Consider the following 23,164-nt stretch of genomic DNA (forward strand, 5'->3'; position numbering starts at 1 on the left):
AAGTAAACATGTGGGAAATGTTATTTATTAACTATTTTGTGTCACATATCTCTCTGGTTTAACAGAATAAAAATTCAAAATGTGAAAATTGCGAAATTTTCAAAATTTTCGCCAAATTTCCGTGTTTATCACAAATAAATGCAGAATTTATTGACCTAAATTTACCACTAACATGAAGCCCAATATGTCACGAAAAAACAATCTCAGAACCGCTAGGATCCGTTGAAGCGTTCCTGAGTTATTACCTCATAAAGGGACACTGGTCAGAATTGCAAAAAACGGCAAGGTCTTTAAGGTCAAAATAGGCTGGGTCTTGAAGGGGTTAACCAACAAGAAAATGGAGTCAAAGCACAAAATGGAGAATCTAGCACAAAATGGAGAATCTTTCTTAATCTGTTCCTTCACATTTCCACAGTCTGTATTTGCTACGTACAGCCGCAGCATCCAATTCGCAGTGTCAAGGTGTTACAGCATAGTGGATGGGATTTTATGAGATCCCATCTCCACTATGCATTCAAAGATGGCAGGTGGCAGACCTGCGTATACGGACATGCGGCTCCTCTATGTCTATTTATCTTGCAGAGACGCTCAGTCTCCGCAAGATAAATTACACAGCCTATGTATAGGATGTGGTGATTCCACATGTGGTCAATGAACACTTGCTGAATCACAGCATGTACAAAAGCCATCAGCGCTTTGGATGGAGTGGGTATCTGCTGTGCCCAAAACGCTGCATATCTGGACCGTGTGTGTGTGTGTGTGTGTGTGTGTGCGCGTGCGCGTGTGTCTTTAACACTTTATGTACCATTTTATTATGTCCATTACTAAACATCGGGCTTGGTATTTATCTATTATCTGTCAATCTATTATCTATCGGTGTGTGTAAACATTCTTCAATGGAGTATGTAAATGATGAGGTTGGACAAAAAATGACATCACAATTTTTTTTTTTTGTTAAATAATACATCTTTATTTATTTTACAAATACGCATACAAATCCGCGTGAAAAAAATGCATGAAAATCCACATCAAATCCGCGCGGGTTTTCAACTGCATTTTCCCTTCCCCCATGACGGCACACCTGAGAGAGGGGATCCGCCCAGCCAGGACCGGAAACCCTACTGAAAATAAAAGGGCGGTACCTCTCGGTCGCTTCAGTTGGGTTTCCTGTCCTGACAGGGACCCTCATACTAAAACACGGCGGTGATTCCACTTACCCAGGTCCTGTCCCGGCGTGGAAGAAACAGGCAGCGCCTGTGCGTCGGGTTCGGGAGTCTGGAAGCGCCATACACAGGTCCCCCGGGTCTCTGCGTCCGAGCGGGCGTTGTTGCAGCACGGTCGGATGTTCCAGGGCCTTCCGTGGCTGCCGCGCCGCCCTCCTCCCTCTGCCGGCGTCCAGGTGCGGCGGCCGCTTCCGGGTCACGCGCAGGGCACGCTGGCAGTAGGCGTGCCCGTGTGACGTCGGGGGCGGGCGCCGGATCCAAGATGGCGGCGCCCATGAAGAAACGCCGGCCGGTGGAATGGGACTCCGGCGACGCGGCAGAGGAGGGGAGGGATCACTATTGGGCACCGGAGGAGGCGGGGAGTGCAGTGGTCCCCCATAAAAGGGTGTCTGACCACAGAAGACGCGCTCATGTCCACAAGCTTCAACATGGAAGTGGGACAACAGGAGCAGCAGCAGCCGCCGCCATTACAGCAGCAGCAGCAGCGTCAGGAGCTCTCATCAGATGCCTTGCCGAGCCACCAGCACAGGAGCAGCCGCTCAAGTGGTAGGAGTGGCGGCCGTCCCGTCCGGCAAGATTCTTCAGCGTCCAGGAAGGACACTACACGTGCATCTGTCCAGCCTCCAAAATCGGTACCCTTGACGGTCGGCGGTGGTGAGTGATCTACGTGAATGTCACCCTTATGGTAACAGGGTCCATTTTTTTCTGTTTGATCACTAGGGGTCGATAAAATCTAGCAGCAAAACAAAGAACCGTGAATGTGCCCTTTGTAAAGCCCCGCTTGCAGTTCAGTGGCAGAAGGACCTCTGCGCTGACTGCATTAATAGAACTATTCAGGAGGAGACCCCTAATTTTGCCACGAACCTTAAAGCCATAGTTCAGGCAGAGATAAAAGACTCCTTAAAATTGGCCCTCAAAAAAGCTGGGAGGAAAAGCCATAAAGTGTCTACGGATTCGGAGGCCTCTCAGAAACAAGGGAGTCCAAAATCATCCCGGTCTTCCTCTACCTCTTCCGCCTCTGTCCAGTCCTCAGATTCCTCCTCAGATAGTGATACAGGGGGGCGTCCATGTTTCCCAACTGAGGATGTAGAAAAATTAGTTAAAGCAGTCAGAACTGCTATGGGTCTTAAAGAGGAAAAAACGCCTAGGTCACTTGAGGATGTCATGCTTGGCGGTTTAGAAGAAAAAGGGAAGCGAACATTTCCGGTCAATGCAAAAATCAAGGCATTGATCGAAAAAGAATGGAAGAAACCTGAAAAAATGGGTACCCTACCTTCATCAAAAAGGAGATATCCTTTTGAAGAAAAAGACTCATGGGAGAAAATACCTAGGATTGACGGTGCGGTAGCCAAATCCTTGAGGAGATCATCCCTTCCATTAGAAGATTCAGGGGTCCTAAAAGATCCATTAGACAAAAAAGCAGATGGGTTCTTGAAACACATCTGGGAAGCCGCAGCAGGAGGCCTGAAACCAGCTATAGCTGGAACTTGTACAGCTCGCGCCCTTATGGTCTGGTTACGACAAATTGAAGACCAGCTAAGGAATAAAGTTCCTAGGAATGACATTCTTACAAACATATCCCTAGTTCAAGGGGCAGCAGCCTTCTTGGCAGATTCATCCGTAGACTCTGCGAAGTTAACGGCTAGAGCAGCGGGCCTGTCCAACACGGCCAGGAGAGCCTTATGGCTCAAAGGGTGTCCGGGAGATTTGCCATCCAAACATAAGCTTTGCTCCATCCCATGCGACGGTCAACTCCTCTTTGGGAAAACGTTAGAAGAGATATTGGAACAGGCAGGAGACAAAAATAAAGCCTTTCCAACCTTCCCTAAGGATCCTAAAAAACCTTTTTTTCGGAGAAGATATAATAGAGGCAGACCTCCAGGAGATAGGAGAAATTGGGATTTCAAAGATAAAAGGAGATCGGGCTATATGTTCAAAGGGCCCTCTACCTCAGCAAAAAAGTCCCCCCAATGACATTACATCACAGGTTGGAGGAAGACTTTCCCTCTTCTATCCAGCCTGGATAAACCTCTCCCTGAGCACCTGGGTTCTAAATATTATAAAAGACGGCCTAAAAATAAAATTTACCCATCCACCCAGGCACAATTTTGTAATAACTCCTCGGAGGAAAGCCCAGCAGGAACAATTGGCTCTAGAAACAGAAGTCCTTGGTCTGATTAAAAAAAAATGTCTTGCAGGAAGTCCCGATTCAGGAAGTAGGAAGGGGTTTTTACTCCCCCCTCTTTCTGATACAGAAACCCGATGGTTCATGGAGAACCATAATCCAGCTAAGAAAACTCAACCATTCAATAGACAATCACTCCTTCAAGATGGAGTCCATCAATACAACCACAAAGCTTCTGTTTCCTCACTGCTTCATGGCAGTAATAGACTTGAAGGAGGCATATTACCATATTCCAATACATCGCGGATACTGGAGATACTTGAGAGTGGCACTCTACGTACAAAACCAAGTGAAACATTACCAATATAAGGCCGAATGGGAGGGCTGATCTACAACTCCCAGGGTCTTCACCAAGGTGATGGCAGAGGTAATGTCATATCTCCGTTCCCGGAATGTCGTGATTGTCCCGTATTTGGACGATTTTCTTGTGATAGGGAAGACAGAGGCTGATTGCTCCCATCAGATAACTGTAGTGACATCAACTCTAATAGAGCTGGGTTGGATGATAAATGTTCCCAAATCGAAATTAGTTCCAGTAAAGGTACAGTCCTTCCTAGGTTTAATACTAGATTCAGAACGTCAGCTCTGCCTCCTCCCGGAAAACAAAGTAGCCAAAATAATCAACTTGACCACTGCAGCAATACACCAACCCGAGATGACCCTAAGAAAAGCGATGTCCCTTCTAGGCTCGTTAACATCTTGCATTCCGGCCGTAGGGTGGGCACAATTCCACCTGAGACAACTACAGTGGGAAGTTCTGTCAGCCCAAAGACTGTTAAAAGGGCGTTTGGAAGGAAATCTATGTCTTCTTCGGGATGTAAGAGATTCCTTAGTCTGGTTGACCATAGAGGAACATCTCACTATGGGAGTCCAGTGGCAGAAACCGGTCGAGGACATCATCACGACCGACGCAAGCGGTTTAGGTTGGGGAGCTCACTTAAGATCCCATTCAGTTCAAGGAACTTGGTCCTCCCAAGAAAAGAGCTATGGCTCAAACGTAAAAGAACTATGGGCAGTAGAAAAGTCCTTGAAACATTTTCTTCCCCTGCTCCAGGGTTGCCATGCTCGAATTATGACAGACAATCGAGCAGTAGTGGCCTACATCAATCACCAAGGGGGGACGAGGTCTTGGAACCTCATGGAGGTGTCAAACTTACTATTTCATTGGGCAGAACAATACCTATCTTCCCTAACAGCACTACACATAAGGGGTGTAGAAAACTCACGGGCAGATTTTCTGAGTCGCAGAATTCTGAGACAAGGGGAGTGGTCCCTGAATCCCGGGGTATTTCAACAAATAGTACAGGCCTGGGGTACACCAGAGATAGACTTATTTGCCACCTCACACAACAAGAAAGTGAAAAAGTGAAGGGCTTCCATCTGGCAGCCTGGAATTTGAGAGGGCGCTACTGAGTCGCCAAGAATTCTCACCAGGGTTAATCTCCACCCTGTTAAAAAGCAGAAAGCCTATAACATCCAGAATCTACGGTAGGACCTGGAAGAAATTTTTAGAATTCTTGGGTGAACCGTTAGGGGATGTAGCTCCAGTGGGTCCCATCCTAGAATTTCTACAAGCAGGTTTGCAACTAGGATTAGCAACTAGCACCCTTAAGGTTCAAGTTTCAGCCTTAGGGGCCCTATATAATTGCAACCTAGCATCTAATAGGTGGGTTTCACGATTTATAAAATCCTGTGGCAGGTCTAGACCGGTTATTATCCCCAAAATTCCTCCTTGGGATCTAAATCTAGTCTTGGAGGCTTTAACCAAAGATCCTTTTGAGCCTTTGCAGGACATATCACCTAAATTACTCACCCTGAAAACAGTCCTACTAGTAGCCTTAACATCGGCCCGTAGGGATTTACAAGCTCTATCAATATGCTCTCCTTACACTCAGATTCTTGATGACAGGATAATCCTAAAACCAGATCCAGCGTATCTCCCCAAAGTAGTCCAAAAATTTCATAGGCGTCAGGAGATTACGTTGCCATCATTTTGTAATAATCCTAAAAATCCGGGGGAACAAAAATTCCATATGTTAGATGTCAAGAGATCCATGTTACAATACATGACCATGACTAGTCAGTGGAGGAAAGATCAAACCCTATTTGTAGCCTTTCAGGGTAGTAAAAAGGGGTGTGGGGTAGCTAAAAGTACCATTGCTAGATGGATCAGGGAGGCCATTAGTCTGTCCTATTCTGCAAGTGGCACTCCGGTTCCTGACGGCATCAAGGCTCACTCCACCAGAGCTATGGCTACCTCCTGGGCAGAGAAGGCTGAGGTATCAATTGACCAAATTTGCAAGGCCGCTACCTGGTCCTCACCCTCGACTTTTTTCAAACACTACCGGCTAGACCTTTCCTCCTCTGCTGACCTAACCTTTGGTAGAAGGGTACTCCAAGCGATGGTCCCTCCCTAAGGTTTTTTTCTTTCTACAAAAGTCTCTCAAGTGTGCCGTCATGGGGGAAGGGAAAACACCAAGGTTACTTACTGGTAGCCGGTTTTTCCGGAACCCATGACGGCACCCGTATATTCCCCCCCTTTATCACCCTTTCGGTGTGCACTATTGTTTTGGGTGCTTTTAGTTAATATGATGTGGTGTTGGATTGCCATGTGTACTAACCAGGGGGGCTCTCATGCTCTGAAACCCAACTGAAGCGACCGAGAGGTACCGCCCTTTTATTTTCAGTAGAGTTTCCTGTCCTGGCTGGGCGGATACCCTCTCTCAGCTGTGCAGTCATGGGTTCCGGAAAAACCGGCTACCAGTAAGTAACCTTGGTGTTTTCTGTCGAGAGGAACAATCCGCGCAGAAAGTTCCACAGGCAAATCTGCAACGTGTGCACATACCCTTATGGAACACCATCACCAACAACATCCACCGATAATTTGCTTGCCGTCTTTCTACTTGCTCATATCATATTCGGAAATAATATTGGACAGTGGGAATGGACAGGGATCTCCCAATTCAGGATGTTGACTGGAAGGTTAATATTTAGAGGAGATTTTCCGTGAACAAAAGATAATTTTATTCACTAGATCTTTGAATTAAAATAATTTACATAATTGGATGTGTTTTTTTTTTTTTTAATATGTTCCTGTGCTGAGATAATCTTGTAAATATGTACTGTGTAATGGCTGTGTCTGACCGTGCAGGAACATGGTCCGATCATATCACGTCTCCTGAGGAGTTAAGCCGCCTCCAGAGTTCGTGAGGCAGCTTCTCTATCCTCCTGCTAGAAAACACATGAATGCTGCTCTGAAGCAGGCCATATTGCTGGATTTGGACAGTTTGTGCCCTTGAGCTCCTCTGATGCTGAAAAAGTGGAGTTGCTTCTGCAAGCATCATCGGACAGTGCACAGTAAGGGTCAGTGGCCCAACCATGCCGCAGGCCTGAACTGTCACTCATCAGGAGCGCTCTCTTCTGGAAGTGTGTGCCGTCTGTGTTTTCCACAGACCGCACTTGTGCCCATTATAAATCTTGGGGCTACTCATCGACTGTCTTTAGGTCCCACTCCGGTATGGTTTGAGGACCCGAGAAAGAGTCCTCTAAAATGACACGCAACACCCTAATGCCATCTTGAACCAGTTGCAACCAGATGCTCGGGGGCTCCCTCTTGAACCTCATTGCTTTTTATTTTTTTTAAATGAATAACGAATGAACCCAGGTGGTAAAAAAAAAAAAGCACAACCTGTGAAAAAATCTATGGTTTCTTTTTTTATTGGAATTACACGCATGAATAAGATCCAACCATGATTGTTGTGGCCCCTAAGCGAAGGGTCCGGTATCCATGACAAAATGTACATGTGTTTGGAACTCTACCTGATGATATCTCATATACACAGAAGTTGTAGTCCTGTCTTGCTAATTTTTGTGGATGGTTTTTGGGAAGTCTTAACACTAAGAATCCTTTTCATTTCGTGTTCTTTCAGGAGGTCCAGAAGAAATCGTCCACGTTCTACACAACTCTGGATTTAACTGCACTTTTCCCAAGTCTGTTAATGGCATTAATCCTGGTGTCTTATGGCGATCAACATGGGCGCAAAGCATCGCTGCTGCTTCCCTCCGCAGGTGCCTTATTGACTATCGGTGCATACTGCTCAGCCTCGTTCTTTGACCTGCCCCTTGAAATCTTATACGTAGCTTCTGTCTTCAGTGGATTCTTGGGTGGATTTGCTACATTTGTTGGTGGATGCTTCTCTTATATAGCAGACATAGCTAAAGACATGCAGACGAAGAACGTACGCATTGCATTTGTTGACATGATCCTCGGGGTGTCGAGCGGAGTGGCGGGGATCACGTCTGGGTATATACTCCGAGCTTTGGGATTTAAGTGGTCCTTTCTGCTTCCAGCTCTTCTACACACCCTGAATATTTTATATATCCTTTTTATACTAGAAGAAACTGTGAAAAGATCGGAATTTCAGCAGAACGTGATGAGTAAAGAAGGCTTCAAGGAGCTTTTCTCTGGAGTTTTTCTGCTCTTTAAGCATGCGTCCTACAAGAAGCGGGTGACCATTAGCATGCTCATGTTCGCTTTCATGGCCTATCTGTTTTCTAATATTGGAGCCGTGGGTCTCTTCACCCTTTATGAGTTGGACTCTCCGCTCTGTTGGGATCCTGTACGAGTTGGATGGGGGTCTGCCTTGTCCATGTTCTGCTTTGTTTTTAGTTTTCTTGGTGTTGTCCTCTTTACCCGTTGTCTGAAAGATGCCTACATTGTCCTGATTGGAATAATGTCCTGCATTGGAGGCATGACTATGGCGGCCTTTGCTACCACAACAGTCACCATGATGTTGGGTAAGGTTTTCCCACATTTCCTGTTTTTCTAAAATATTACCTCCCACATGATATTATGTGTCCCATGATTACTTGCAATTAATGTGCCATCAATAGTTGGTTGTTGTATGTCTGACCACTGGGAAACCCACTGATCATGAGGACACATGAGTTTTTTTCATAATCCCTTTGGACTTTACTAGACACAGGGCCACTACTTTTTCTTCTTCTTTTTCTTCTTCTTTTTCTTCTTCTTTATCTTCTTCTTTTTCTTCTTCTTTTTCTTCTTCTTTTTCTTCTTCTTTTTCTTCTTCTTTTTCTTCTTCTTTTTCTTCTTCTTTTTCTTCTTCTTTTTCTTCTTCTTTCTATTTCTCATATTGCACCTGGGTCTTTACAATGTTTTCCATATCAATGTCTAAACAAAGGTTCTCATCTTTACAAAAAAAAAAGAAAAAAACTAAATTCACTATCATTTTAATTTTTAAAAAAATCCCCCTTTGCTCTCATAAAAAAAATAGAGGTTGATTAAAACTTTTTTTTTTCATAAATACATAAAAATGTAAATGAAAAATAAAGGAAAAGCAAGCAAAAATTACCAAAAGCTGAAACGCTTATTTGGACCCTAAAATGGAGCGTGAAATGTGCTCCTTGCTTTGTCAACAGAAAAAAAGGTGTTGCAGGGAAGAAAAAAAAACTTTTTTTTTTTTTTTTGTAAAAGCCTGAAAGTGTCTGAAGAGGTTATCATGAGAAAACTACTTGTGTATATCTGATTTGTGTTTTTATTTTTTGTTTTTTAATGTACCGTAGTACAAAAAAAAAAAAGTTGGCTTTTTTTCATATACAGCTCTGGTAAAAATTAAGAGACCACTGCAAAATGTTCAGTTTGTCTGATTTTTCGCTTTATATGTATATTTTTAAGTAAAATGTAAATTTTTCTTTTATTATATAAACTACTGACATGTCTCTGAATTTCCAAGCGGTAAATTTTGTATATTTTCTGAAAATGAGAAATGGTCAAAGTAACAAAAAAATGCATTGCTTGAAGACCTCAAATAATGCAAAAAAAAAAGTTCATAATTTAGAAACAACAATACTAATGTTTTAACTCAGGAAGAATTAAGAAATCCATATTTTGTGGACTAACTATGATTTTTAATCACAGCTTTCATGCGTCTTGGCATGCTTTCCACCAGTCTTTCACACTGCTCCTGGTGCAAAAATGTAATCAGTTCTTCATTGTTTGATGGCTTGTGACTATCCATCATCCTCTTGATTACATTCCAGAGGTTTTCAATGGGGTTCAGGTCTGGAGATTGGGCTGCCCATGACAGGGTGCGGATGTGGTGGTCCTTCATCCACTCCTTGATTGACCTAAATGTGTAGCATAGTGCATTGTCCTGCTGGGGAACATTGCCTGAGCAGAAGGAATCCACTGTTTTTACAGGATAACCTTGTATGCGGCTTGATTCATACGTCCTTCGCAAAGATTAACCTGCCCAATTCCAGCCTTGCTGAATCATCCCCAGATCAACACCTGGTCATCTAATGGTTAGACAGAGACCTGGAGAGGCATACAAGCCTCAGTGTCTTGCACCCACTGTGACATTTGGTGGAGGATCGGTGATGATCTGGGGATACTTCAGCAAGGCTGGAATTGTGCCGGAATAGGGCAGGTTGTTCATTGTGAAGAACATATATGAATCAAGCCGCATACAAGGTTAACCTGGAAAAACAGTTGATTCCTTCTCCTCAAGCAATTCCCTACCTGTGATTGTATTTCTTGGCAAATGAAACATCCACAAGTTGCCTTTACCTATCTAGAGATCAGAGATGGCATTACATCACAATTTGTGACACGTACTATAGGTCGGTGTTCTCTGATCAGCCTCCTGTATTTGAAATAGAAGCTTTTAAAATCATTTTTTTATCAAGGGAAAACAGATTTAAGTCCCCAAAGATTGACAGCGGCAGTGAAATGGTTAAACTGCAGCGATCGGTGCAGGCTCCTGTCACTGCATTTGCAGGCAGGCTATGTGACACAGCCGGCATCTGCCATGTAGGAAGCAGGCTCCGCTCCTGAGCCAGCGACATACTTTGTTCAACCATTTATGACGAAAATGTACGCCATAGGTTAACTAGTCAAAGGGGCTACTATGTAATGTAGCCAGAGCAGCAAGGAGCTGATCACTGCTGACTCTTATGTTATTCATAATTTGCTCAAAACAGAAATCCGAAATCTGCCCTCTCTGTATCTATAGTGAAGTTTATTCCCATTTTCCAGATAACCACCAACTCTGTTTTCTGTTTTTCTGCTGATTTTGAAGTTGAACATTTAGAGATTAAATAAGACTTAAAGCAAAGTACAAATAAGTCACCCATCACCCACAAGACTCTTTACGCCGGTTACTATATCATATCTTTATAATAGTGACTTTCAAAGGAGCTTGTGTGGTAATTAAAGATATCCACCAAAATCGGAGACATATAATATATCTGTATATACTACATTTGAAATTGTAAGAAAAAAATTTTGGAATTGGGAAAATCAGAGAATAGAATCTATATTATTTATTTTTTTTGTAAATTCTCCACCTGTTTTTTATTTTTAATATTGAGTATGAGCGCCACACGCAGAAGTCTGTGCACTTACAGCCCTGGTGATATCAATGAGGTTATTAATGGCTTTCTGAAAAATGTTCTGAACTTATACAAACCATCAAGATATGCCCAAGTAGCATAAGCAGCATGTGGCCTGGTGTAGTCATGTTGAAAAATGGCTCCTTGGACGCTTTAGAGAAGCGGACGTTCCTCTGGTTCCACCACCCAATCCATGTAATGCTGAGTTATTAGTAGAATGAAGACTACAGGTGTCCGGCTACCATCTATTATGCCACCCCACGCCATAACCATGGGAGTATATATTATGTATTGCTTATTTGGTGCCATTAATTTTGCAGCGCTTTACAAACCTCATCATCATATCTGTCCCCGATGGGGCTCAAAATCTAAATTCCCTATCACTATGTCTTTGGAATGTGGGAGGAAGCCCACGCAAACACAGGGAGAGCATACAAACTCCTTGCAGATTATGTTGGTGGGAGTTGAACCCAGGACCCCAGCACTGCAAAGCTACAGTGCTAACCACTGAGCCACCATGCTGCCCACAGAGTAGAATTAGTGCGATGTTCCCACTTTATGGCTTTTTTCATGTGGTCTCCTCAGATTCAGAGAATGGCGATTAGTGCTCAATTCTGTACTGCAAGTAAAATTAGATGTCCAAAGTGTCAGTGTCTACACAAACCATCACAATGCATTTTCACAAAATTGGTCTATGAGCCAGACAAGTTGCAAGTGTTTCATTGACCATAGATCTCAGAGGCTATCATGATGGAGAGCAAGACTGGAATGGAGGTCTATCCACTTCAGCCGTGGGTCCTGCTTTTGTCTTGGACATCATACTTGGTCTGGAGATGAATGTGGACAACGCTATGAAGAGCCCTTCAGGAGGAAACGTGAACGTGTCCCAGGAGATGTGTTTCAACACAACCTCACCAGGCTGCATGTTGCTTGTGCTTCTCTGAGCAGCCTGCGTGGCCTAAATGCCATGGCCTGCAGCGTCTCCGGACTTGTCTCCCATCGAGCACATCTGGGACGTCATTAGTCCAGAATTGCACAGGAAGCTGCCAACGGCGTGATTTTGATGATTTGCCCAAGTGCATTCAGCACAGCAGAACATTTCTCACACAACCATTAATAATCACATTAATAGCAGCCAAGGCTGTAAGTACGGGGTTTTCTGCACTTGGCGCTCATACTCAATACTGAATAAATTGAGATGTTTCAAAAATGTTGTTTGTTTGCATATCACTAATTCACGAATATGTCTGTCCTTTTTTTATTTTCATAATTTCCACAACTTTTTCTACTTGGTATTGCAATTTTTGTTGTGTGTGTGTGTGTGGGGGGGGATGGGTGTTACGGATATATCTCAGTAATGTGCTGCAAAGAACCGTATGGGCAGCGGTCGGCCAAAGGAACGTAGCGCAGTAGATGAACAACAAACACATCACGCTTACTTCCCTTTTGAAAGCGGAAGATCTCCAGTAACCAGACAAACCCAGCTACACCTATCACCTGGCACACTGTTTGGAGATGTCTGATCAGAAGTGGTCTTCATAGAAGAATGATGGCCTAACACCTTCTACATAAAACCAGGCCAAATGACTCAACTGTGCGCAAAAACATAGGAACTGGGATGGAGAAAAATGACAGCACGTGCTCTGGGCAGTTACAGAAAGCAGTTTGTTCTCTAAAGCAGGGGTCCCCAACTCCAGTCCTCAAGGCCCACCAACATGTCATGTTTTCAGGATTTCCTTAGTCTTGCCCAGGTAATAATTGCATCACCTGTGCAATGCAAAGGAAATCCTGAAAACATGACCTGTTGGTGGGCCTTGAGGACTGGAGTTGGGGACCCCTGCTCTAAAGGGTTGGAGAGCAGTGTAATAAGGAGTGTCTGCAAGCAACCGTGAAGCATGGTGGAGGGTCCTTGCAAGTTTGGAGTTGTATTTCAGCAAATGAAGTTTGGATTTTGTCAAGGCTGATAGTTTCCTCAATGGTATGAAATAATGGCAGATACTTATCCATCATGTAATACCATCAGGGAGGCATCTGATTGGTTGTATATTTTGGAGCCAATGTCATTAGCAACTTTCTTCCGTGTGAAGAATCTCAACCTTGACTCTGTCTGGGATTACATGAAGACTGGATGGATTTGCACAAGCGACATCCACAGAAGATCTACCATTAGTTCTCCAAGATGTTAAGATGTTTGGAACAACATGTGTCAAGTGTTTCTAGACGGACCACAAGCTTTGGTGTTATTTACATGGCAGAGTGCAGGCACACCAAATATTGATTTGATGTGTTTAGATTTCTTACTTTGCATTGTTTTTTTACACACCTGACAAAAACTTTGCACAGCAATGTTTATTCAAGAAGTGATATTAGAACTATTATGTTATATCATTTTTAATATACTGTGTTTAGTTGACATTTAGCTGTCACTGGCTGGCTTCCAGCACCTGGTGACTTTTAGACCGACACCAAATATTTAGTTATCTATTGATTTATTCCATGTTTGTGAGATGTGAGGGTTTTTTTAATAGATTTAAAGTCACTGAAGCATATTTGTCAATACTATCTCAGCGATAATTTTGACATTTGAGAAACCTTGTCCAAGTACAGATCACGATGCACGGATAGGGGGCTGCAGGTCTCCTGACCTGAACTTGACAGCGTCATGGGCAAATATAAGGCTGCTGATTTCAGGTCTGGAGACCCACCGCCAGTCTGTGCATCGCAGTCTGTGCAAGGACATACAAGTGCAGCCTAATTCTTAGCACATCATGCAGCTCGGTGATTACCACTTGCTTTCCAGTGCTGATGTCTTGTGTTCAAATTCCACCAAGGACAACATATGCAAGGAGTTTCTAAAAACCTACTGATAGGGAATTTAGATCTCGAGCCCCAATGGAGACAGTGCCGATAATGTCTGTAAAGTGATGCAGATTTAATGGCTCTATATAAGCAATGCATAATAAATAAAACCTTTAGACTAGCCAGTCTTAAAATGGCTCTTCCCAATGGTTCTGCAGATATTCAGGAGTCTGAGAAAGTCGAGCGACAATCCCACAGTGGCCATTTCCAGTTTGTTATGCCAGTATCTCCAGCAACCTGACAAATATTCCGCGTGTAGGGCTTTCATTGCAGGTGAAAATATAACACTAAACTTTATATGTCCAAATTAATAATAAGTTGCCTTCACTGTCTGTTCGTCTGTAGAATTTGGAGTCTGAAAGGTCCAGTCTTGTGGAAATGCTTCAGAAAACTAGAGATTAATCTAATTATTTATTGTTATAGCGCCATTTATTCCCTGGCGCTTTTACACGTGAGGAGGGTTATGCATAATAAAAACAAGTACAATAATCTTAAACAAAACAAGTCATGACTGGCACAGTAGGAGAGAGGACCCTGCCCGCGAGGGCTCAGTCTACAAGGGATGGGTGAGGATACAGTAGACGAGGATAGAGCTGGTCGTGCAGCGGTTTGGTCGATCGGTGGTTACTGCAGGTTGTAGGCTTGCCGGAAGAGGTGGGTCTTCAGGTTCTTTTTGAAGGTTTCGATAGTAGGCGAGAGTCTGATATGTTGGGGTAGAGGGTATCAGAGTGGGGGTGATGCGCGAGAGAAATCTTGTATGCGATTGTGGGAAGAGGAGATAAGAGGGGAGTAGAGAAGGAGATCTTGTGAGGATCGGAGGTTGCGTGTAGGTAAGTACCGGGAGACTAGGTCACAGATGTATGGAGGAGACAGTTTGTGGATGGCTTTGTATGTCATGGTTAGGGGTTTGTATTGGAGTCTCTGAGCAATGGGGAGAAGGGATTGACAGAGGGGAGAGGCCAGGGAATAGCGGGGGGACAGGTGGATTAGTCTGGCAACAGAGTTTAGAATAGATTCGAGGGGTGCGAGAGTGTTAGAGGGGAGGACACAGAGCAGGAGGTTACAGTAGTTGAGGCGGGAGATGATGAGGGCATGGACTAGGGTTTTTGCAGATTCTTGGTTTAGGAATGTACGGATCTGTGAAATATTTTTGAGTTGAAGGCGGCAGGAAGTGGAAAGGGCTTGGATATGTGGTTTGAAGGAGAGATCAGTGTCGAGTATAACCCCGAGACAGCGAGCTTGTGGGACTGGGGAGAGTGGGCAGCCGTTTACTGTAATGGATAGGTTCTTTGGGGGGGGGGGGAGGTCACGTGAGATGGGGGAAAGATGATGAATTCCCGTTTTGTCCATGTTAAGTTTTAGAAATCTAGTGGAAAAGGATGAAATAGCGGATAGACAGTGAGGGATTCTGGTTAGTAGGGAGGTGATATCTGGTCCAGAGATGTAGATCTGTGTGTCATCAGCATAGAGATGATACTGAAAGCCATGAGATTCTATGAGCTGTCCCAGGCCAAAGGTGTAAATGGAGGAGAGCAGGGGCCCTAGGACTGAACCTTGTGGGAATCCGACAGATAGGGGACGAGGTGAGGAGGTGGTGTGTGAGTGGGAGACGCTGAATGTCCCGTCTGTTAGGTATGATGAGATCCAGGATAGGGCCAAGTCTGTGATGCCAAGGGATGAGAGGGTCTGTAATAATAGGGAATGGTCCACTGTGTCAAAGGCAGAGGACAGGTGCAGGAGGAGGAGGACAGAGTAATGTCGCTTGCTCTTGGCAGTTAAGGTCATTGGTGACCTTAGTTAGGGCAGTTTCAGTGGAGTGGTGTGACCGGAAGCCAGATTGTAAGCGGTCGAAGAGGGAGCAGGAATCTAATCTAATTATTAGTTCCATCTTCAGCTGGTAGCCAAATTAAGATTTGCCTCCTCATCCAAAAAAGCATGGTTTAGTAATCTGCACAGTGTCATCTGTATGGCCAGAGCCGCGTACTGCACATCCGCCCCACTGATTTGAATAGGTGGCAGATGTGCAGTCCCCGGGCGAGGCCACTGTACAACTGATGGAGCTGTGCATAGAGAACATCGTAATGGAGGGTGTGCCGGGTGTCAGGTCCCCAACCATTCAGATATGTAAAAGTCCCAGATGAGCACTTTTTGAAGAAACTGATGTACGGATATTGTCTTGTCGTTTTTTTTGTACATTTTCTGAGCTTTGAGTTTTCTGATTTTATGTTTTGCAGTGAGACTTCCTTTTCTGTTTTCTGCAATGCCCCTTCCTGTCCTGAGGTCAATGATGTCCAAAGTGATTTTGGAAAATGAGCAAGGTAAAAAATGGAATCCTAGAAACTACCATAGATCCACCCCAGCAAGTTTATATGCAGGGTCAGACTGGCATGTGCAGACCATTATAATAATGGTGGCCTGTGCAGGACCCTTATAATAATGGTGGCCTGTGCAGGACCCTTATAATAATAGTGGCATGTGCAGGTTCTTCGCCTGAGTATTACGGTTGTGAACCTCTGACCTTCCTCCCTAATTGAGCTCCTTCCTGTGTTACAGGAGCGTTGTTTGCTTGCATCGCCTGTCTGGAGAGTCTAACAGGAAGCCTGACCGTTGCCGTGTTTAACAGCATCTATGGAGCCACGGTCCTGTGGTTTCCTGGGTTTTCCTTCCTGTTATCGGCCGTCCTCAGCTTGGTCCCATTTGGCCTGGTGTGGTAAGAGCAACCTTTTGTACAGAATATAGAAACCTTCGGGAATTTCATTTCTATGTACGGTAACCTTAATTTCTCCCTAGTAATTGAATGATGATCTAATCTTCCATAATTGCGTTACTGTAATGTAATGATCTGTAGATAGCAGAATTGGCTTGTGATGGGCAGTGAGCACGAGCCGTACATTAACCTTATTATATTAGTGTAGGGAAGCATGAATATGCAGAGATTTATGGCAAGAAAAGATGGATCTGGGTGCATTTCACTTAGTATCCTGTTTTTCATGACCTCTCGTTCTCTTGACATCCATTTATTTGTTCCTCTGGTGAAACCTGCTGTCCTCACACCGATAAAAGTGAGGAGACCATCTGGCCCTCCTCTGCATGGCCTTTATGGTTTGCACACTCTCGGCAGCTCTATCGTCGATGAACATCCAGGCCTGTGATTAGCGTGAGCAAGTTATACCATTCCCAAAACAACATGACAACTCTAAAAATATATGCAAAACTATTTTTGGAGGCAGGTACAGCTGTGGCCAAACGTTGTGAGATTGATGATGCAAATTTTGGTTTTCAAGAAGTTTGCTACTTCAGATTTTAGATCTTAAAGGGCCTGTGCATACGTTGCAGATTTGCTGTGTTTTTGTTGGTTTGTTATGCTCAGATATGACACAAAACCTTAGGATTTCCTTGTGCCAGCAAATTGAATGAGAATCTTGAAGTGTCATGCACACATTGCTTATTTGTCCAATTCTTTCAGTGTTTTGCTGAAGATTTCACCCATACTAATAAGTGGGGAAAAATCTACCAAAAACGTGGCAAAAACCTGCTTATTTTATGCAGCGTTATTCCTGCCAAGAGATGCAGACATTTCTGCTGCAAATGTTTTTGGGCCATGATTTCTGGGTTTTTGATTATCCACCTGCTTTTTGACGATTGACCACAGGTTCTCAATGGGATGGGGATCTGGGGAGACTCCTGACCATGGTCCCAAAATTTCACTTAATTATCACTTTTGCCCTGTAAGTTAGTGTCCATCATGCTGGAAAAATCATTGTTCATCGACAAAGTACTCCTCGATCGCTGGGAGAAGTACCGTATTTTGAGGATTATAGGACATACCGGATTATAAGACGCACCCCAAATTTTTAAGAGAAAAATAGGAAAAACTTTTTTTAATAAAATGATGGTGTTTTTTTTATAATCCATGCGTCTTCATGCTTACTGGGTGTGGTGGCTGCGGTGGAGCTGGGTCCCAGGGTCGCTGCTGGAGGTGGCAAGAGTGGAGTGTTGCTGCAGGCTGGGATGACGGGGTGTTCGGATGTGCAGTGCGTCGCTGCGGGTGTTCGGTGCTGCGGGGGCTCTGCCGACATCTTGTGAAAGCCCAGAGCCCCCGCACCTACATCGTTTCCTATGCCGTGGACTCTGGGGAAAACGGCTGCCAGGGGGCGGCGCATGCGCTGATGGAAATCTCGGCACCAAGATCTCGGGACATGAGATCTCAGTGCCGAGAAGCTGGTAACTACTCATGGATAAACTGTGATTCTGGGTAGTGAAGAGGTTTGCGTCTGAGGTTACTATTCCAAGAAGGTAGCTGATCACAACAAAAGGGCTAGGCAAAGGGATGGTCAAGACAAATCCTAGGTCGAGCAGCTAAGATCAGAATACCAGACAAGGAGCACAGAGCAAGCACTCGCCTAATGATCAAAGCTACAACTGGCAGCAATCAAAGGCAGAGTAAGTTCTGTGGACAAGAGACCTGGATGATGTCCCGGCACACCCTGGTCCTGATTGGACGACTAAACTATCAAACACTGACAGCTCAGTACTCCACAGGATCCTATTGGACGTCAGAGCTGTCAGTCAAGAGACACAGCTCAGCACGCCCCATTCCTAGATTGAATGGCAGAACTGTCATTCACTGCATTCAGACACTGGAATAGGAGGAAACGTGAAGATTCTAAGTATCTGGGAACCTCAGCAGTGCCCTTTGTCAGGGATTTCAGACTACTACATGTTTCATGCACTTATAAATAAAAATGTAAGGGCTGGTTTGCTTCTACAGTATATATGTGCCTGTATTCAATTATACGTTTTTTTTCAGTGGCCAAAAGACTGCGGCCAGGAGTAGTTGAATGGATCTCCTGGTCAGCACGCCATACACTTAGAATGAAGCGGCAGGGCGCGTGCGAGAGCAGCCGCTCCATTAATCTGCTCCTTCCTGCAGTCTTATGGCCAAGAGAGGTCAGTTCCCTGTTCTGGTGATTGGATCCACTTTAATCTGTAATTTATGTAGAGTGGAATACCCCTTGAAGTGCTCTCGTGGGCTGTAGTCTCCTACTACGGCCTACATCACTCCTGTGGGTCTATCATGTCGGCTCTGTTACCAAAATCTCCAGCTAAGATCTTATTTCTCTTACTTCAGGCTTTTGCTGTGCATCGGGTATCAAGAACGGGACCACGTTCTCCTGATTAATGAGGAATCCAGCCCTGAAGGAGAATCGTAACACAGCGTCGGACACCTTTTAGGAGAATCGGTGACTCTGTCACTCTTGGGGGAAATGTGCTATGAATTATTGTATTACTTCTCAACATGAGCTTGGTTTTGATTGTTCGTCAGATTCAGTAATGGCCGAGAGATATCTGCAGATCTTCCCAGACACAGAATAAGAATCTATGGTAACTGTAACATATATAGTTTAGTGAAGTGGAAACGACCATGAAGAGGAACTTCAGCCGTCCTAACTTCCCTGTCCCAAAATAGTCAGTTAAATAAAACCTATTTTTATGTAAGATTATGTAATGTTGAACATACTGTCCCATCAGAGGCTTCAGGTTATAAATCAAGAGCAGATTTATGTGGAGTTTTGTGTAGAAATATTGACTAAAACCTGTGTAAGTCTGAGCTAAGGAGTCCAGTAGGCGGTCCTAATCCGAGATTGATAATGGTTTATGGATCATAAAACGAAGGCAGCTATCAATTATTGAGTCAGTCAAGCCATCTGTAATCAGTTGATAAACCCACAATGAGCAGGACTTCCATAAATCCTAAATTGGGTCTATTTCACTAATCTTTCTTGCTCCACCACGGTGCATGGACTAGCTGCGGTTCTACTGACTTGGACTAGACAGTCTCATAGGCACAAAAAATATAATTACAATTAGTTTGGTCACTATTAAAAATCAAAAAAAGCAATTATCACACAGACTTGTGGGTATTTTACGACTTCAGCTTCCCATTGTTTCAAGAAACACATGTCCATAGCCACAGTGGTTGTATCCTGACCATATCTTTGTATTGAAGCATCTAATGAGCGTGTGCAATGGTAAGTCTGAATGGAAAGGGGGAGCAGAATAAGGTGTGACATCACTTAACAGGTGATCCATCAATCACAGAATTAGCTGTGTATTAGGGTTTTACCTGTCAGTGTAGTCCTGCCTGATAAGTCTACTGAAAACTTTGTGAAAGGACAGGAAGTAGGAGTATATAAAAGTCCCAGTGGCCAGTGTTAAACCTATAAGATTCTTTATTGTATTAATTAATATAATAAGAAAAAAATAGTAACATTGCCCAAACTTTTTAAAAATAGACGTAACAATAAAAAAATAATGTAACGGTCGTTTTCTGATGACACATTCCCTTTAACCCCCTTCTGACCTCGGACGGGATAGTACGTCCGAGGTCAGATCCCCTGCTTTGATGCAGGGCTCCGCGGTGAGCCCGCATCAAAGCTGGGACATGTCAGCTGTTTTGAACAGCTGAGATGTGCCCGTAATAGGCGCGGGCAGAATCGCGATCTGCCCGCACCTATTAACTAGTTAAATGCCGCTGTCAAACGCAGACAGCGGCATTTAACTACCGCTTCCGGCCGGGCGGCCGGAAATGATCGCATCGCCGGCCCCCGTCACATGATAGGGGGTCAGCGATGCTTCAGAATTGTAACCATAGAGGTCCTTGAGACCTCTATGGTTACTGATCGCCGGTAGCTGTGAGTGCCACCCTGTGGTCGGCGCTCACAGCACACCTGCAATTCTGCTACATAGCAGCGATCTGATGATCGCTGCTATGTAGCAGAGCCGATCGTGCTGTGCCTGCTTCTAGCCTCCCATGGAGGCCATTGAAGCATGGCAAAAGTAAAAAAAAAAAAAAATAAAAAAATAAAAAAAATATAAAAGTTTTAATCACCCCCCTTTTGCCCCAATCAAAATAAATGAATAAAAAAAAAATCAAATCTACACATATTTGGTATTGCCGCGCTCAGAATCGCCCGATCTATCAATTAAAAAAAAAGCATTAACCTGATCGCTAAACGGCATAGCGAGAAAAAAATGCGAAACGCCAGAATTACGTTTTTTTGGTTGCCACGACATTGCATTAAAATGTAATAACGGACGATCAAAAGAACGTATCTGCACCAAAATGCTATCATTAAAAACGTCATCTCGGCACGCAAAAAATAAGCCCTTTGAGGAAAAAGTCACAACTTTTTCAAAATGTGGTAAAAAGATTGCGACTTTTCGATTTTAAGTGCAGAAATTTACTCCTGGGGAGGACTGGAGTGGAGTTGTGCAAAAAAAAAATGTTGCAAGTTTTTAAAAAGATGCCATTGATAAATCAGGTAAAAACACCTGGAATCACAGAACTGTACCAACAACGTGGGAAACATGGGGATTACATACCTGGTAATGTGTTTTTTCATGAGACATGACGGCACCACGAGAGAGGGGATCCGCCCTTCAAGGACAGGAAACCTTCAAGATAAAAGAGGCGGCTCCTCTCTCCGCATCAGTTGTTTTACAGAGCATGTTAGTGTACACATAAATAATACATCCTTTATTATTCTAATTACCAACACCCGAGGGAGTGTATAATGCTAATAATGCACCCAACTAATGACGTGAAAAAAAGGGCGGGAATATAAGGGTTCCGTCATGTCTCATGAAAAAACACATTACCAGGTATGCAATGCTTGTGTTTTTCCATCATACATGACGGCACCACGAGAGAGTTACAGAGATTTGTATTCTCTTAGGGAGGCTTTCTATAATGGAATGGGTACAAAAACGCTGCAGATCCGCACAAATAAATGACATGCTCCTTCTTTTAATCCGCAGCGTTTTCCGCACCATTAGCACAGCATTTTTTTTTCAATTTATTTACATTGTACTGTAAATCTCACTTGCGGATCTGCAGCGTTTCTGCGCGGGAAAAAGACGCTGCGGATCCACAGTAAATCCGCAACGTGTGCACATAGCCTAGAGGCTGAATCTGGGCCATAGTGTGCACATACCTGGACATATCTTGAGCATTTCGGAAGCGTTTTTGGTTGCAAAATTGTTGATTGTAGTAGTAAAAATAAAAAAAACCGCTAGATCCTGCTTCATGCACAGTGAAGAAGCTGGGAGATTTCAGCTCTGAAGCCTGCGCAGGTTTTATAATGCAGTAATTACAGAATTTGTAGATGTCGGATTTCTCTACATAAAACTGTAGAACATGAACTTCAAAGGGATTTGTGGTTACATGTAACAGTGCCTATTTGATCATTTATTTCCGGTTCCTCTCCTTTGAGATCTCCGCTTGCTGACAGTGAATGTTAACCTTCATCTGGACACATTTTTCCCAGATTTGTAGACCTTTGCACACAGAGTAGACCATCCTCTGTACTCCAGGCCGATACATTGTAGCAAACTATCAGAACTAGAAACAAATGTAGAGAAATCACTAATGAGCCTATTGGTTGTGGATGTACAGGAGAAGGTTTCTATTCACTGACGGCAAACAGAGATCATAAAGAGGGCAAGGCACTAAAATACAGTTTTAATAATAATAATAAAACTTTGTTTTCATAGGAACAGAAGGGATTCTTGATTTCCTTGCACTAGTTATGTCTGTCCTGAGGTCTCGGACAGTAATTGTATTTATTGCCAAATATTTCTAACGCTTTTTCTATACAGATGTGTATTTTCTTTTAATCCAAATGTATTTTTAGCTATAAATATTTCTGGGATAAATAAAGGAAAGGCTGGTAAAAAAAAAACAACAACCTGTAAATTATGTCATACAATACAAAATATTGTGACGGCAGATGTATACCACCAGCCGGTGATAGGTGTAATTTATATGTAAATACGCAAAGAAAATATTCTCATTAAATCATTTAAAAAAAAAAAAAAAATCACGTCGTGTTTAAATGTTGTTCTTCCAGGAATAAAATAAAGCAAAAAGGACAAAACTCATCCAGTTACTGACACTCAAACTCCAACTAGTCATCAGGCTCTTTTCACAAGACCATATAGCGGCCGTACTTTAGGGTTTATGTTGGGTTACACTGTCAGTTCCAAACTTGAAGCCCCCCTCCTCCTCCCATCAAAGCTTATATCCTCTTAATATATTGCAGTCATCATATTATATGGCACTATGTATGTACCATAATTACAATTGCTCCTTTTACCTTTCTACCAAGTTAATCTCTTTTCCATTAGGTCTATAGCATCACATTATTTAAAAACTGACTAGCTGAATCCTTCTAAGCTCAATGTAGAAACAGTAAGTCTCTTTTCAGTACATGAGTCATTATTGGAACTACAATCCTACATTACTACAAAGTCCCTGGCAGCCCAGCTCCAGCCGCTCTTCAACTCCTGACCCAACTGTTCCTGCTCTTTCCCTGCCAGGGACTGTGCACTGATGTAGAATTGTAGTTCTAAGGCTGCAGCCACACTTAGTATTTAATCACTATTTACATCCGTATTTGTAGGCTAAAACCAGGAGAGGAGC

General features: G+C 43.5%; 1 protein-coding gene across 6 annotated transcripts in view; it reads left to right on the forward strand.

The window, feature by feature from the left end:
- SLC46A3 (solute carrier family 46 member 3) overlaps positions 1 to 22,578 on the forward strand; it is a 57,372-nt gene extending 34,794 nt beyond the window's left edge. For all 6 annotated transcript variants that reach the window (XM_069759019.1, XM_069759020.1, XM_069759021.1 and 3 more), the window contains 4 exons: positions 7,338 to 8,205; positions 15,915 to 15,998; positions 16,234 to 16,390; positions 18,812 to 22,578. In XM_069759019.1, coding sequence (XP_069615120.1) covers positions 7,338 to 8,205; positions 15,915 to 15,998; positions 16,234 to 16,390; positions 18,812 to 18,893 — 1,191 coding nt within the window. In that variant the 3' untranslated portion in view covers positions 18,894 to 22,578. The remainder of the gene's footprint in view (positions 1 to 7,337; positions 8,206 to 15,914; positions 15,999 to 16,233; positions 16,391 to 18,811) is intronic.
- The last annotated feature ends 586 nt before the right edge of the window (positions 22,579 to 23,164 follow it).

Source organism: Ranitomeya imitator, chromosome 3 (genome assembly GCF_032444005.1).
Source record: "Ranitomeya imitator isolate aRanImi1 chromosome 3, aRanImi1.pri, whole genome shotgun sequence".
Taxonomy (NCBI): domain Eukaryota; kingdom Metazoa; phylum Chordata; class Amphibia; order Anura; family Dendrobatidae; genus Ranitomeya; species Ranitomeya imitator.